Genomic DNA, 15,305 nt, shown 5'->3' with positions numbered 1-15,305 from the left:
CTAGTAAAAAAATTTTCGAATAAGTTATGAAATACCCTGTATTTTAACATAAAATTTGCTTTAGTTACTTTTGCTTTCTGACGTAAAACTTTGGTTTAGTAAAACTGTATTATACTATTTGTTATTGTATGAATATCATGGAAACATTCCTCAAACATTAAAAAAGAAATATTTGAAATAATTTGTGATAATAAAAATTAATCAAGCGCATTCTTTTTCTACTAAATTGTTCAATTTATATACAACAAAAGGTTACGGAAAAAAACTATTCTTTAAATTTCAATTTGAGGGGCTGTATTTACTTCAGGGAAGAAAAAAAAAAGAAAACACAGTCGAACTTCCGATAACTGGAATTTTTGATAACTCGCAGCAAATTAGTTCAATCTAATATGAAAATTTAGGGAAATTTTTACTTGATAACTTTTTTTCTGGCAAATCATGGATCGAATTATTCAAGTTCAATTTCAATTATTTAGAACGTGTTCTACCTGCTACCAAAATTTTGACCACCTATTTTTTCTAAATCTATCAAATAAATAAATAGTTTCTTAGAATCACTATTTTGAAATATTTTCCTACGAAATAATGCATTAATTATTGCACTTTTGTAATCGATCAATCAAGAAAATACTTAATTAAAACCGGTATTTTTAGAAGAAAATGAAAAAACAAAATTGCAGTATGAACTAAATAAATCGCTTAAAGCAACTTTATCATATTTAGCGCTCCCCATCAAAAATAAATAGTTAAATTAATTTTTAGGTCTTAGCAACTTGTACCAATACAAAAAAAAATTATAACTGTAAGCAAATCTAATATATTGCTAACTCAATTTTGACTGTAAACAATTTGATTTTTAACAGATCATAATTTTTTTAGAAACATGCATTGATCTGTCTTACTTTCTAGAATTATTAATGTTAATCCCCCTTCGATGATTTTAATATAATGCAATGATAGATAAGCTATCAAAACAGTTGAGTTGACAGTAATTTACGATATATTTTTTTTTTTGCTACCAAGGAAACAAAAATATTTTTAAAAGTGTTTGAAAATATGTATAATTATTTATTTATTTATTTTATTGGATTTATTTCTATTTTTCTACTTAATATAATTAATATATCCATCCGCGAAGCAACATTTTATTTTATTAAGAGGAAATACATATCTGTGTGTCTGTGATATATCATATACAAAACCATCGATTTTTTAAATATTAACTCCACTTATACCACTTTAATATATATGACATATGCATATGTTTTTTGTATAAAAAATAATAAATAAATTTATAATTTTAAATTACGTAGTGAAATTAAAAACCCCTATGAAAAATAAAGCTCTCTAAAATAGAATGTTATATTGCATAATACGATTTTGTGTTAAATTTTTAAAATTTTAAATATTCTTAAACAAATATACTGTTTATAAACAGTTACAATGCCATATTTATCTCATCTACCACATCTATATTTTTATATTACCCACTTCAAACACTAGACGATACTCATAGGTTTAATCCCTTAGATTTAAAAAATTATCTAAGGTAGATCTAAGATCAGATATTTGCTTTGAATTCACCTATAAATTCGGCAAAATATTTTACTTCACCACAGTTCAAAATGAAATTCGCTTTGGTTGCTTTGGCTTTCATCGGTGCAGCTTTGGGTAAGTAAAACTTTATATACAAATACTAAGCAGAAATAATTACCTTAAATTATTCAATTAAATTTAGCTGCCCCAAATGTGCGCATCCCCCGCCCCAGTTTGAAAATCGTCGGCGGTAAAGACGCTTCCAAAGGCGAATTCCCTTACCAAATCTCCTACCAATATGGACTTTTGGGTACATGGTCCCACATCTGCGGCGGCTCCATCTTGAACGAGAACTGGATCATCACAGCTGGCCACTGCGTTTCTGAAGCCCCAGCCTTCGGTGATTACAGAATCGTTGCCGGCATCTTGGACTTGGACGAAGAGAGCGATTTGAAACAAGAAATCCTTGTTTCGCAAAAAATTGTACATCCTGGTTTCGATGGGTAAGAGATTTGATTGATTTGATATTTTGAATGCAAATGTTAACGAAATGTGAAATTTAGTGGCGTCGGTCCCAATGACATCGCCCTTCTGAAACTGGCATCGCCCTTGGTGCTTAACGAAGTCATCCAACCAGTCTCCCTTCCAAGCAGCGACCTCGTCGCCAGCGGAGACGTCGTTCTCTCCGGATGGGGATCAATGGGCGGCGTCATCATCCCAATCATGCCCAACAGACTTCAAAAGGCTGAGCTTCCAATCATCCCCAATGATGGTACACAATGTGAAATAATTGTGTAATCATATCCAATAACCTGATTATTTTCAGAGTGCAACAACGCCTTGAACGCAATCAGCGCCGAAGACAACCCATTCGACGATGCTTCCAACATCTGCACTGGACCTCTTACCGGAGGTTACAGCGCCTGCTCCGGAGACTCTGGCGGTCCTTTAGCTGTTGATGGTGTTCTCGTTGGTGTTGTTTCCTGGGGATTCGTTCCATGCGGTTCAGCCGGTGCTCCATCCGTCTACACTAAGGTCGCCAACTTTGTTGACTGGATCAACGAAAATGCTAAATAAGATATCTGATATTCTGAATATGTCATAAATAATTACGTGAATAAAACATAACTTTCTTCCGATTTTTGTCTAGTTCTTAATTACCTACTTATTATATTGAGGTCAAAATTTAAGAATAAAAGAACGATATAATTAAATTATTTAATAAATACCCATATATTTTTAAAAAATTATAAAATGTAACAAGATATTAGAACAATAAACACACTGCTTTCGTGCAGTTTTCCTATAGAGAGCAAAATAAATGTGATTTAGCTTAATTTTAGAAATATCCAAGCGAAATCGAATGAACAACGTAACCAGGAAGTTCATCTACGTAAACTAAATTATAAATGAATTGTCTTTATAGAATAATCAGTCGATTTGTAGCAACAAGTCGCTAAACTTCATCGCTGTAAAAGAATTCGGATAAGGGACCGAAGAGGTACACTGCAGAAGTTTCTTCAGGATTACCAAGGAATTCTGCGTATAGTTCTTGATATCGGGATAAAGTGATTCCACCTCTTCTTCTGTCATCATCCTATGAAAAATAATTTGTTTTAGTTTTTAAGAGTAATTCATAGAAACCAGTCTAAATGAAGATATTAAATCATCACATCTAACATTTGCTAAAGTTAATTATGTTGCATAAACATCCATTAACAAGGATGATAAAACTGAATTGTTATAAACATGTATTAATTGCAATGAATAAACCTAATTAACTTCTCACTTTATGTTTGACAGAAATATGCTATTTTAATTAGAAATTTACTGTAAGTGACATTTAACTTTTAAAATATTTATGTCCCAAGCTCGTGATATACATTTGCGTAAGTGAATACGTAAGATGTATACTTCTAGCCTCTATATTTAAACCATGTATAAATAATACTGAATGTCTAAAAAATATAAACATATTTGTTTTGTATACAATTATATAATAAAAAAGAAAAATAACTATTCCAATGTTTGATTTATACAAAAAGTTGTAAAAATATAATTAAGATAAAAATGTTTTTTTTTTATTTATAAAGTCATCAACTTAACAAGCTATCGAAATATAAGTTTAATAGTATATGTGGCCAATGCAATAAATTACAAATTATAAATTGCTCGACCATTAGTTGTTTATATTTTGTTTACATTTTTATTCTTTAACTCACATTCAACATGTTGTTGAAAGCTTCGTCGACAATATCAACGTCGTCTATGGCAAACTTGGTGATGCAGTTGAACCTGTACTCATCAGCGTCCACGACTCCATCGTCGTTTAGATCCAACATCTTGAAATTTGAATCGATGAACATCTTCATCGCCTGCGGAAAATCCTCGTATCTTCTGCCGAAACAGCATTGCTGAACGGCGATTTTAAATTCATCGACAGTTATTTTGCCATCCTGCAACAGGTCCTTTATATTGGACCAACAGATTGGAGAGAATTGGGTTAGTACTCTGTGTAATCTGGATGGGGCGAATATTTGTTTGATATAACAAACAAAAAATAGACGAAAAACAAATGACTCAAAATTTATCAATAAGATAATTTAATAAATGGTTCAACGTTCAAAACTAAATGAATTATGGAATAATATATATAAAGCCTTAAAACTGTTTTAATCCTGCTAATAGATTGAACATTTCACACACATGTTCTATAATTATAGTACAAATTAAATAATTAAAGTTAGAATACACTAATTTTTCTTATGTAACAGCATTTCATCTAAAAATACGGTTCAAAATATTTTTAGATGGTTATAAATCTATCGGACCTGTTATTACAATGACGTTAGTAATCGAACGATTCTCTGAACTCCAAAATTACCACTTTGTAATTTTACCATAATGTTTTTGTACTAAACCGATTTATCCTGTATTTTCAAGTAAATTTCAAAATAATAAGTATATCTTAAATAGTTTCGAAATAGGAAGTATGCGTTGTCTCCTTGCGATAAGCATAATATCTATTATTCTAATTGACAAACATTTTTAAGCACCAATTAGTATTAATTTATATTTGTATTTCCTGTTGCCAAAGTTTTGTTTATCGAAAACCTTCAAGGATTAACAATTTGTCACTGTCCACCATGAACTGTGTGGCACAATGTGTAAGTGGTGCACTTTGTGATAGCCTCGTATATTAAAAATAGAATCAACACACGATGACGATAATAAAAATTAAACACCTCTTTAACCTACTTGCACTAATTACGTGCGGACAGTCGGTTATTTCCTGAAAACCGTCTGTTTCTGGACCGTTGCTTTGGCACCAATTAAATTTTTGTTCAGTACTCAATTATTAATGATCTGTAATAAAATGGCATATTGTGTTTTTCATATAATATTATTTTAGACTTGGCACGTGAATGGCAATAAAGACTGTATTAAGTGTGTTTGAATAATAATAAACGCCATTCGCTCGCCCTTTAACCAGACGAAAGACGTCACGACACAATAAAAAAAATTAACATTGTCAATTAAAAAAATATTTGTTACTTAACCAACCCAATAATAACTAAATTAAGTGATAGTAATTTAATAATTGTTAACTCTCTGGGGCTAAAATAAAAAAATTACTTCAAAATGTAATATTTATGTTCTAAAACGAATAGATACTAAAAGGTACTATTAATAACTTAAACATATGATTCTTGTTTTTATTATATTTAAACAGCAGCTGCATATAAAGCAGTAAATATTTTTATTCCATCTGCCAATACAGTAAATTTTTAACAGAAAACACTTGTAAGTTGGCACAGAATGATAATATTATATTCCAAGAATCTAATTAAAAAATTAGCTTGTTTTATTTAAATTTGTCACTTGCTATTTACTTTGGCAAAGCGTATTTCGGACGTGTTTGTGAAAACCTAAATTGAAACAATGAAACTGAAAACGTTTGTGAGTACGGTCTAATTATATGATTCCGTTTGATGCCAAAATAATTATTAAATAGTGCTAAATTAATTAGAGATTGAATGGATACCTGCCTGCTCACTCAGGCAAGTGTTTATATTTACTTCGGCAATAGCAAATTGTTTTTATATTTAATTATTAATCATCGATATGTCTCAACTAAATAGATGAATAATGATTTGAGGATTTGTTTGTATTAGATCTAACTCGAAATTACAATGAATACAAAGTTTACTTACACTAAACTAACTGTATTAGCCTAGGTGAGGGCAAGTCGCTCATTTATAGAATTATTTTATAATTTAATAAACAGAAATTATTAATTAAAACTACCTTAATAAGTTTTACCTTGAACCATTTATCATATTAATAAAAATATAAAATACACATAACAAAACACCTCAAACAGTGTATATAAAAATACATATACAATATACAAACAAAAATAAAACACAAAACACAACATGGTGCTTTCAACAAATGTAGCTTAAAAAGTGCACATACAAAAATAAGATGCACAAAAACTATAAGAAAAGCTTAATAAAAAAAGAGTAAACAAATGTATCAAAATACAGAAAAGAACTGACAATTAATGTTTCGTGAAGATGTGAAAGTGTAGTAGTGTGTTAGTTTTAACCTTTTTAATTGTTATTCCTTTTACTACTGCTAAAATTTATACCTACAGTTTCAAGCAACATTCTGATACTATTCTAAATTTACCAAAAAGAGCATTAAAAGTAAGAAGACGATCTGCCACAATAAGTTAAAAAAAGTCTATTAGTAATTTTTTCATTTCTACCTATGTAATAAAAATTACGTAGTTAAATTTGCAAGGTACCTTATCGAAATCCGCAAGCTCCGCAATTTCCTCCCAAAGACTTAGCATGATGTGCTGGTGTTCTTGCAACCTGTTGTAACTGAACTCCCCCTTTCCTTCGATAATCGCGGCCCTGAGTGCCAAACAAGCGAAATCCCTTTCGTCCAAATAACCATTATTGTCCACATCTAAAAATAATACAAAATTTGACGCTTACGTTTTAATTTTTAATGCATTGGTTCTATTTTTACTTTTAATTATGATGTATCTAGATTTGTGGAACAGTCTCAGGTCTTTAATCTATTGCAGCACAGTTCATTAATATGGAAGCTGAAAGGATGCCAAAGCTTCTTATTATTTTTAAAAGGATAATAAACTTTCCGCTAATGCTATTTGTAATGAAACAGAAACTAGTCCCAATCTATCACTTTAAGACCCATTCATAATTTTTTTTTGTAACCCATTTACATGAGCTAAATGTAAATAGGTGGGACACCTTTTCATAAAATAACTTGGTAAGTCGTAAGATGTCTATTTCAGTGATGATAAATACACATGGTGTTAAAACATAACGTAAACTATTTAAAAGGGTAATAGTTCCAAAGATGTGGAAGAGAAGAAATAATTCTTTTTGGAAACATTGTTGGAAAAAACAAAGTAACACAAGATGTAACTGCCCTCCTTCCATTTCTAAACAGGCACAACTTCTGTTTTTGTAAAAGATTTTCGAACTCTTTCTAAAACAGCCACCATGGACTCACATTTCTTAGCACAGTTACTGCTTCTTGAGGCTATTTAGAATACCACATTTTTCAGTATCCCCAGAAAAATAAATTTGAGGAATTTGAATCACACTTTCTTGCAGACCATAATACAGCTCTGTCCCTCGTCTGTAACGGGAGTCGAAGTGTGAGCTGAAGCACCATCATACTGGAATCACATTCGTCGACTTTGGTCCCAAGGAAATATCGTACAAAGATCACATTGAGTTTGAGAAATTTATGTAAGCAGCATCTGTTAATAGGTTTGATAAAACAAGAGAATTTAGAAACCCATGACCTAATATCTATTCAAATGTCCAGATTCCATTAGAGGGTGGGAATTTTGGTCTATCCCAATATGTATATTGTGAAACACCCGTTCGGATAAATCCAATCTCATCCGTAAAAAGAGTTTCGAAACGAAACCGATAGTTTTCAGTATCTTTGCGAGGCTTGAATGGTTAAGGCTTGAATGGTTAAGTTTATTAAAGGCCAATCAGCACTCGTTGTGCATGATCTAGATTAAGCAGCTGCTAGTGCATGGTTCATCAAACAACAGGAGCGCTAATCTAAAACGACAATATGTTCTCTTATTCTACCATTTCTTCTTGAGCTCCAGGACTAGACACAGCTCTTGAAATAAATGACTTATTTAATAAACCGGTATCACGCTTCTGTCCAGTTATAATCTGTATTACCTGACAATTATCGAATACTGAATGTTTATTTCATAAAACATTATTACATTTTTAACATCCTGCACAGGCACACTAAAGCAAACAATTAAATAAATTTTATTAATTGGTATAAAGTGATTTTTGATTTCTGGTAGCGATCTTCAAATTTACTTCCTGCTTCAAAAAGTCCTTTGGCTCCAGTTCGTGTGTTGAAATAAACTTGTGAACGTTTTTAGTTCAAGTTTTCCCAATTCCGTTTTTTTTTTTTTTCGATGACACCACACAAATTCATTTTCCGCACAAGATCGTCGTTTAAAAAACAATTTGGCATGGAACAATGAGCCTTCGGGTAACGAGGTTTAAAAAAAACTGTTGCAATTTGAAGTGGGAATTAACATAATTTCAGTGCGACAACCTGTCTGGTGAAAAATCATGAGGCTATTTAGAACCGGCATCTAAATATAAAAGTTTTTTCTAAGCGAGCTGCGGCCACATTCAGATTGTCGATTTCGCTTTATCGCAGCATCTCGTCAAATGTTTTAACTGTTATAACTGTCAGTATTAACTTACAAATCAATAGGTGAAAATTGTAATTTAGAAGAATGTAAAAAATAAACATCGCTATTTCGAAAAAATCTCCATATGTTCAATGCATTTAGAATATAAATAGTTTGAGTGGCATAAAGTAAAATAATTTTCTTTATTGTGCATGTTTTATTTTTATTTTATTTTTTTTTAAATACATCCAAACATCTGTATAATAATTCTATTTTGATAAGTCGTGGAAATAGAAAATTTATTTTGGGACGTTCGCTCATTTAGTTAGTCCAGCGTATGGAAAATCGATTTTTTAACATTATAATTATCACATAATGATAAACTTTATTATTATCTTTGAAATAATCCCAGTAAACATTTAAACTGACTATAATTTTTTATATCAAATTTTACAATAACTATCAGATTATAACTAAATAGTTGACTAATATTATTTATAAATAAATATTATCTTATACTAATCTGGCCTTCAAGTTTAATTTTTTATATTAATTAATTTGTTTAATATTGTTTTGGTTGATTAACAAAACTTAATTTAATTTCAACTTAGACATCCAGAATCAGCAAGTAAGACAACTTATAACAATTTTCTTATTTATCTGTTTATATTACTTAGTCTTTGTCAAGTCGTATTGAGTTCTAGCGAAATAAATAATCTATCATTATTAATTATGTCACTCTGCAATGTTAAACAGCTGCCAGGTAGTTATTAGCCAATATGGTCAGTGACCAGATAAATTATAAATAACAATTTGGCTAGTAGGAAAGATTATTTACATAACCATTTTACCACATTTAAACAACCAGAAGTCTAAACAGGAAACAAATCTTCAAATAATATTGTTATTCCCTACTTTAAGTTGTTTCCATATTTTATATATAGTTATAATACTTTTATGTTTATGTTTAATACTTTATAAGTCAGAAAACAAAGTGGGTGTTTTCTGAATTATGAGGTATTTAAACTGCCTGTCTCATTTATTTTTCTATAAATCATTTCACAGGTACACGTGTAAAATTAATTTTAGAAGTCATATAATACAAAATTAACATTGAGTATTTTACTTTGTATATTGTAAGCGAATTTAATCAATAAAATAAAAGTAATGTAACCATAAGCAAATATTTTTGTATTTGCCTAATAATTTAATTTCGTTGATAAAACAACATATATCAAAAAATACTTACTTACTCCTGTTCCTCCTGTTAATTTGATTTTAATGAATAATAGAACAAAAATTGGACAATAACAGGAGAATTCAATTATAACATTTTTATGGTTAAAATATTCAACAAATATTAGTCATTTTTATATAAAAAAACGTTATTAAATTTCCTATCCATCAAGATGGGCGAATACCACTTTTACACTTAAATTTATTTAATATAAATGATAAATATATGAAAGTATTAAAAATGAACGTTTTTCTAACAAATTTAAATATTAATTCTAATCAAATAAACCATGAAATATGATAATAAAAAGGGCCCAGAATATCAACTAGTGACGCATTAGTTGTAATTCTTCTTAATTCTTATACGAGAGTTCAATTTTGTCTGTAATTTTATGTATACAAATAAAACAATTTACAGTCAGCTATATACTATTACAGATAAACTAAACTAATTACCAAAACTAATGCATTTAGATAAAATTTGATATTCTCAGATATTCATTCATATTCAGTTCCATGATTTAGTTAGTTTAATTGATTATTGGACTATAAGTATAATGTGATTTTCAATTGTTATGTACTTAAATTTGCATGAAACCATTTAAAAAGATGCTCATTTATTTTCTGTAATGAACTATTTAATAGACAACTGCAAGGTGATGATCAACGTATTTTTATACCGAACATAAATTAGTATATAATATAATAAATATTAATTAATATTCCTTAAATTTTTATTATTTATTTATTTTATATTTGATCATTTTTATTAATTATTTTACCAATAGTGTTGAACATTAAGCAATATTATAAAAGGATATATTGTATAATAACAATAAAATAATATTTTAAAATTATATCTCTAACATTATTTTTATAAAATATTATGATATATACATGACAAAAATAAATATTTTTTATTTAATAATAATATAATAAATTATAAATAAATTATATGAATACAATTTCTATAAAATATATTTTTAAAATCCATTAATTTTGACAATTCAGCTTAAGCATAAATAATGTAAAACACACTTTCATAAATGAAAATTTTGACGCGGTCATTATAATGACCGCGTCAAAATTTGCTATAGCAAAACATTTAAATTTTTTATTACAAATACAAAGTTAATTACTGTATTTTGTATTGTTCAGAATAAATCATAACATTGTCGAATAGACTTATGCTAATATTTTGAAGGTAACTTCAAAAATAAACGTACAAACAATATGAACAGCCGGTCACAAAAATAAATCAATTGCCGACACAAGTGGCCGTGTCCAACGAAAATACCACACACTGTTTATAAATCCGACTTACCGTATAGATACTTGACCACAAAACTGACCCTGTTGTCCCAACTGTAAGCCATTATTTTTTTATTTGCTCAGAAAAATAACCAACCTAACCGAACTGTGGAAATGGTATAGTGTTGTAGAGAAGCAAGTGAGAAAAAACCGCAATCGGATGTTACGCCGAAGAGACTAAATATGTGGAAATGAAGTCGGAGCGGATAGATTTGCCGGCGTCTATTTTAGAAAATTATAGTTGGCGTTCAAACTGGCGAACGCGTACGATGGAGACGAACTTTATCAAAAATAAGAAATCGCCAGTTTGTGAACGTGTCGCGCGTGTTTTACGATTTTTTCCAACACTTTCCCCGTTAAATATAGATTTATTTGTGAATTGTCTCATGGGAAATTTGTGTTTAAATATGTAATGTTTTATTTTAAATCATTATTTTATATGTATTATTTGCGTTCCTTGATGGACAATTTCACAAAATATCTCTGAAGCGGTTCAGAGGCGAAATTCTACTACTGAAATTCTCAAATTTCTTTAAAGAAAACACAAAGAAAAGATAACGGACAATTTCTGACAATAATTTACATTACAGGAATATCATCATCGTGGAGAAATCTATAAAATATAAATAATTATATTTTTAAAATAAGATGGAAGTTTCAAGTTTCAAGACATTAAATAGTATTTAATTGATATTCATGAAAGGTCTGAGTTGAACCAATATCAAAAATTCTACTCTAGATGAGTCTGCTCCTTCGTTTACAACAATAAAATAGTGGGTAGTAGAGGTGACCATTGCCAGAAAACCTCTGCAGATGCTGTTCACTTGGGTTAGCGAAACGTTCAATTGAATTTGAATTTCATTCGACCACGAACTACAAATTCGAACAAGTATACCTACAGGTAGTATAGTTTACACGAGGCCGTCCGAGCTGCTAAGACGAATAGCATAGTAGACTGACAAATAAGGTAATCCTATACACCAGAAGTCGTTAATTAAATCCACAAAACAATGACCGAGTTTGATCTATTAGAAAAGTTCGCAATTATACAAAAACAGTTTCGTGAGGATCTTTTGTCAAATGATTAGCCATGTTTTCGGCGAAAAGAAGTCGAGTGTTTAGCAATGTTTCGCCACGATGAAGCCGAATTTTTACTTAGATTATAATGGCACATCTGACGTAAAAGAACAATCAAAACGATGGACCAAAAAAGAGAAGAACCGACATAGCGACTGTTTTTTGAATTGCGCATAGGATAATTTTTATTGATTATCAACATAAAAGAAATACCATTAATGGTGAGTATTATATTATAACACGACTAAATGACTACTTTGAAGTGACCTTCCTGCAAAGGAATAAAAAATGTTTTCCAAATATTTTTGGGTTTATTTATTTATTTATTTATTTATTTATTTAGTGAGGTTCAAATATTATACGCAATTTTCAGAAAAGATAAATAGAGGTCAATTTAAAAAAGTTTTGAATAACTATACACCTAATAAAATATACCATGGAATGTCTAACATGAATAATATTTCGGTGATTCAATTATACATCCGTACTTAATTCGTTATGATCATAAGAAAAAGAACTGAGTAACAACATCAAAAAAGTCAAATGCTTTATTTTGATCTATTAGTCAGATTATTAAATTTATTTTATTTTTTATATATTTAATAGACATAACAATAAGCAACGTTCCATTTCTTGTAAAATTCTTATTTATAAAAAATGCATTGTATAGATTTCAACACATTTTATTCTATTCATTCTTAGGTTTACCCACTATAATGCAACTTTGGAACATGACAATCTGAGTCAATAAGTAACAACAATGTGTAATGCCTCACAATAAGTAATAAATCGTAATTGGAATCGTTATCGGCAAAGAGGTAATGCCAATATACGATATGATGGTTTCGATCAAAAAACAGGACCGCTTTCTGATTATTTTTACTAAATGAAATCGCACATTCAGGCTTCGTGCAGAAATTGAAATTACTGTAATTTCGTTTATCATCAGAATAAGGTTGCATGAAGTTGGTCTTAGGGCTAGAATACGTATTTGAGACTTTCTGTTATACAGAGAAGACAGATGTATTTCGCCAAGGCGTGAATATTGTGTCTGATATCATAAGTTGAACATGGACATTGGTTCTGTAGCGTGAAGTGAAATTTATTTAGAGTGACACATAGAGTTGCTCATATCATTACTCAGATTAAGTGGCCCTCGTTTTCACCAAGCTACATTCCAATTGAACAGGTATGACACCGTCCTGAAAGACAAACTTATGTTGTCAGGCTCAAACATTTGGAGGAGCTTGCTAATGCTCTTTCATAAAAACTATCAAGAATTTATTCGTTCACTAATTTTGAGTATACCAAGAAGAGTGAAACTCTTCGTAGAGCAAGGGGGATTGACCAAGTACTGATTGGAAAAATGTAGCAGTTAATATTCTGATTTTTTTTAATTTTAATTGATTTTGTTCCATTATTTTTCCAAGAAATTTGGTAATATTAGTTTTGTTACTGGTTTAAAAGTTCTATTGTTGATGCAAATTTATTTAATTTATGCAGATGATTAAATTGTTTATTAAAAATTTATTTTGATATTACATTTGTCGCAATATAATGTCATGGATATACTAATTTTTGACATAAACACATATAGAATAGAAAGAACAACACAGTATTCTGGACAGTAAATTTGCCATTAAATCACGATATTTTTCAGTAATAAAAACTATGTAAACCAACTAAAAATTACAAATTGAATTTTAAATAATATTAAAAATATATTTAAATTATTAAAAAATTCAATTGCAGTGGATATTTCAAAATGGTCTTTAAAACATTATTTTATATAACGAGAATGTATTTAATAAATGTTTGCATGCAATTTGTTTAGGTGCTCACAGAATATTTGACAAGTTTTTGGGACAATTCAAATGTCCCATATACATCAAACAGATTAACACATTGTTACAAAAATACAACCCAATGCATACGGACGGCATTTATTTTCTTACATTATAAGACAAATTGATATTAAAGTATTCAATTCAATATTTCCAGGTTTAAATAAGGGAATTAACATTAACATAAATTTCAGTCATTTGATTTTCTTTCCACATAATCTTGGTAGTTCAAGTGATAAACAAGGTGAAAAATTTCATTAAAACGTGACTGAATAATCGAAAAAAGTTTAAATCAAAACTCTTTACTGAGTTTATGTGAATGAAACATATGGAATCTTAGCAGTAAATTTTAATATTTTAATATATTTAATTCAATGCTCGAATCACTAATTAAATATATTTACTATTAAAACTGTAGAATTATTTGCTGTTGAAAAATCTCATATGGCAAAAGTGATTGAAAATGATGAATAATTGTATAAAATATGAACTACATCAGCTGTTTCCCATTATTAATAGGATCATGAATTAGGGGATCATTGTGTCGGTTCCTAGATTATTTTCACACGATTTAGTGAAAATTGCACAAGAAAGTTTTTAGGTATATTTCTGTGCTAAAAAAAGCTCAATTATGTTCTACTTATACGATGGGATAAGGTTTGCTTTTTTATTGCATTTTAAAAAAGTTTAAAAACGAAACGAACAATATGCCTATTAAATTAAAACAATTTTTTGCTAGTGTACTTAGAAACGTGCGAAGTCTATACCCAAGTTTGGATAAATATTCTCCAAATTCTGTTTTCGAAGGAACGTAGATAGACTTTTTAATGATCCAGAATCTCAGTATCAAAATTCTTGGGAATGAAAGGGGGCATTGAAAGTATTCACAGTCCTAAACTGAGTCAGTTTCCAAATCGTTAGGATAGTACAAAAATATTATTAATACTAATAATAACATTTAGATACACAATTACAGTAATAATTAATTAAAAAAAAGTGGACGAAAATTAGTATTTAGAAAACTATATAGTACTAAAATAGTGGAATTTTTGTTAAATTTTCAAGATCCCTTTTCGCCGTGTATATAACGTTTTTTGTTTTCTAAAAGTCTAAAAAAATTGGACCAAATTAAATGCATAATTTCCAATAGAAAATTAATTAATAATCTCGATCAGGTTATTCGTTTGTTCGCCTTAATCAAAATGAACAATGGACAAATTTACACAGATTATCTTGCTTAAATGAAAAAAATCAATATGGTTTTATTATTCAATATTCTAGAATTGCCCTTAAAATAAAAACGTAACTGAAAATTGTGTGATGTGATGCGAGTTTACGTATATACGAATGGGTGCCGCATCTGAATCCCGAACGTGTATTCGAATAGAGACTCGTGTTCAAGATCCATGAAATTCGAATGCGGTACCAATTTAAATTAAATTTACTAAATTTTGATCTCACAGTATATCAAGTTAATTTACACATGCGTAGTAGGCTGTACCAATTTTGCAGACCTAACCTCATTTCTTTGTGTTTACATACATCAAACTAATTATTTTCCGCTTTCAGATCCG

The 15,305-nt window shown here is 29.4% G+C and overlaps 2 protein-coding genes across 3 annotated transcripts; one reads left to right on the top strand and one right to left on the bottom strand.

Annotated features, from left to right (window-relative positions):
- The first annotated feature begins 1,581 nt into the window (after positions 1-1,581).
- LOC109600006 (trypsin-1-like) lies at positions 1,582-2,675 on the top strand. Its single transcript, XM_020016066.2, has 4 exons — positions 1,582-1,671; positions 1,739-2,039; positions 2,100-2,308; positions 2,363-2,675. Exons 1-4 carry the CDS (start codon positions 1,626-1,628, stop codon positions 2,611-2,613), a joined length of 807 nt encoding a protein of 268 aa, XP_019871625.1. The 5' UTR covers positions 1,582-1,625; the 3' UTR covers positions 2,614-2,675.
- A 65-nt stretch (positions 2,676-2,740) lies between these two features.
- On the bottom strand, positions 2,741-11,044 carry LOC109600069 (sarcoplasmic calcium-binding protein 1). Of its 2 annotated transcripts, none has more exons than XM_020016149.2 (4): positions 10,824-11,044; positions 6,350-6,516; positions 3,759-3,992; positions 2,741-3,133 (listed from the first exon to the last, which is right to left on the bottom strand). In XM_020016149.2, the coding sequence occupies exons 1-4, from the start codon at positions 10,873-10,875 to the stop codon at positions 2,993-2,995; spliced, it is 594 nt and encodes a 197-aa protein (XP_019871708.1). In that variant the 5' UTR covers positions 10,876-11,044; the 3' UTR covers positions 2,741-2,992. The 2 variants fall into 2 exon arrangements, with proteins under 2 accessions (XP_019871708.1, XP_049817254.1); XM_049961297.1 differs by having other exon boundaries at positions 3,759-4,004; positions 10,824-11,041.
- Positions 11,045-15,305: the final 4,261 nt, after the last annotated feature.

Source organism: Aethina tumida, chromosome 1 (assembly GCF_024364675.1).
Source record: "Aethina tumida isolate Nest 87 chromosome 1, icAetTumi1.1, whole genome shotgun sequence".
Lineage (NCBI taxonomy): Eukaryota > Metazoa > Arthropoda > Insecta > Coleoptera > Nitidulidae > Aethina > Aethina tumida.
This window is presented reverse-complemented; position numbering and strand designations above follow the sequence as displayed.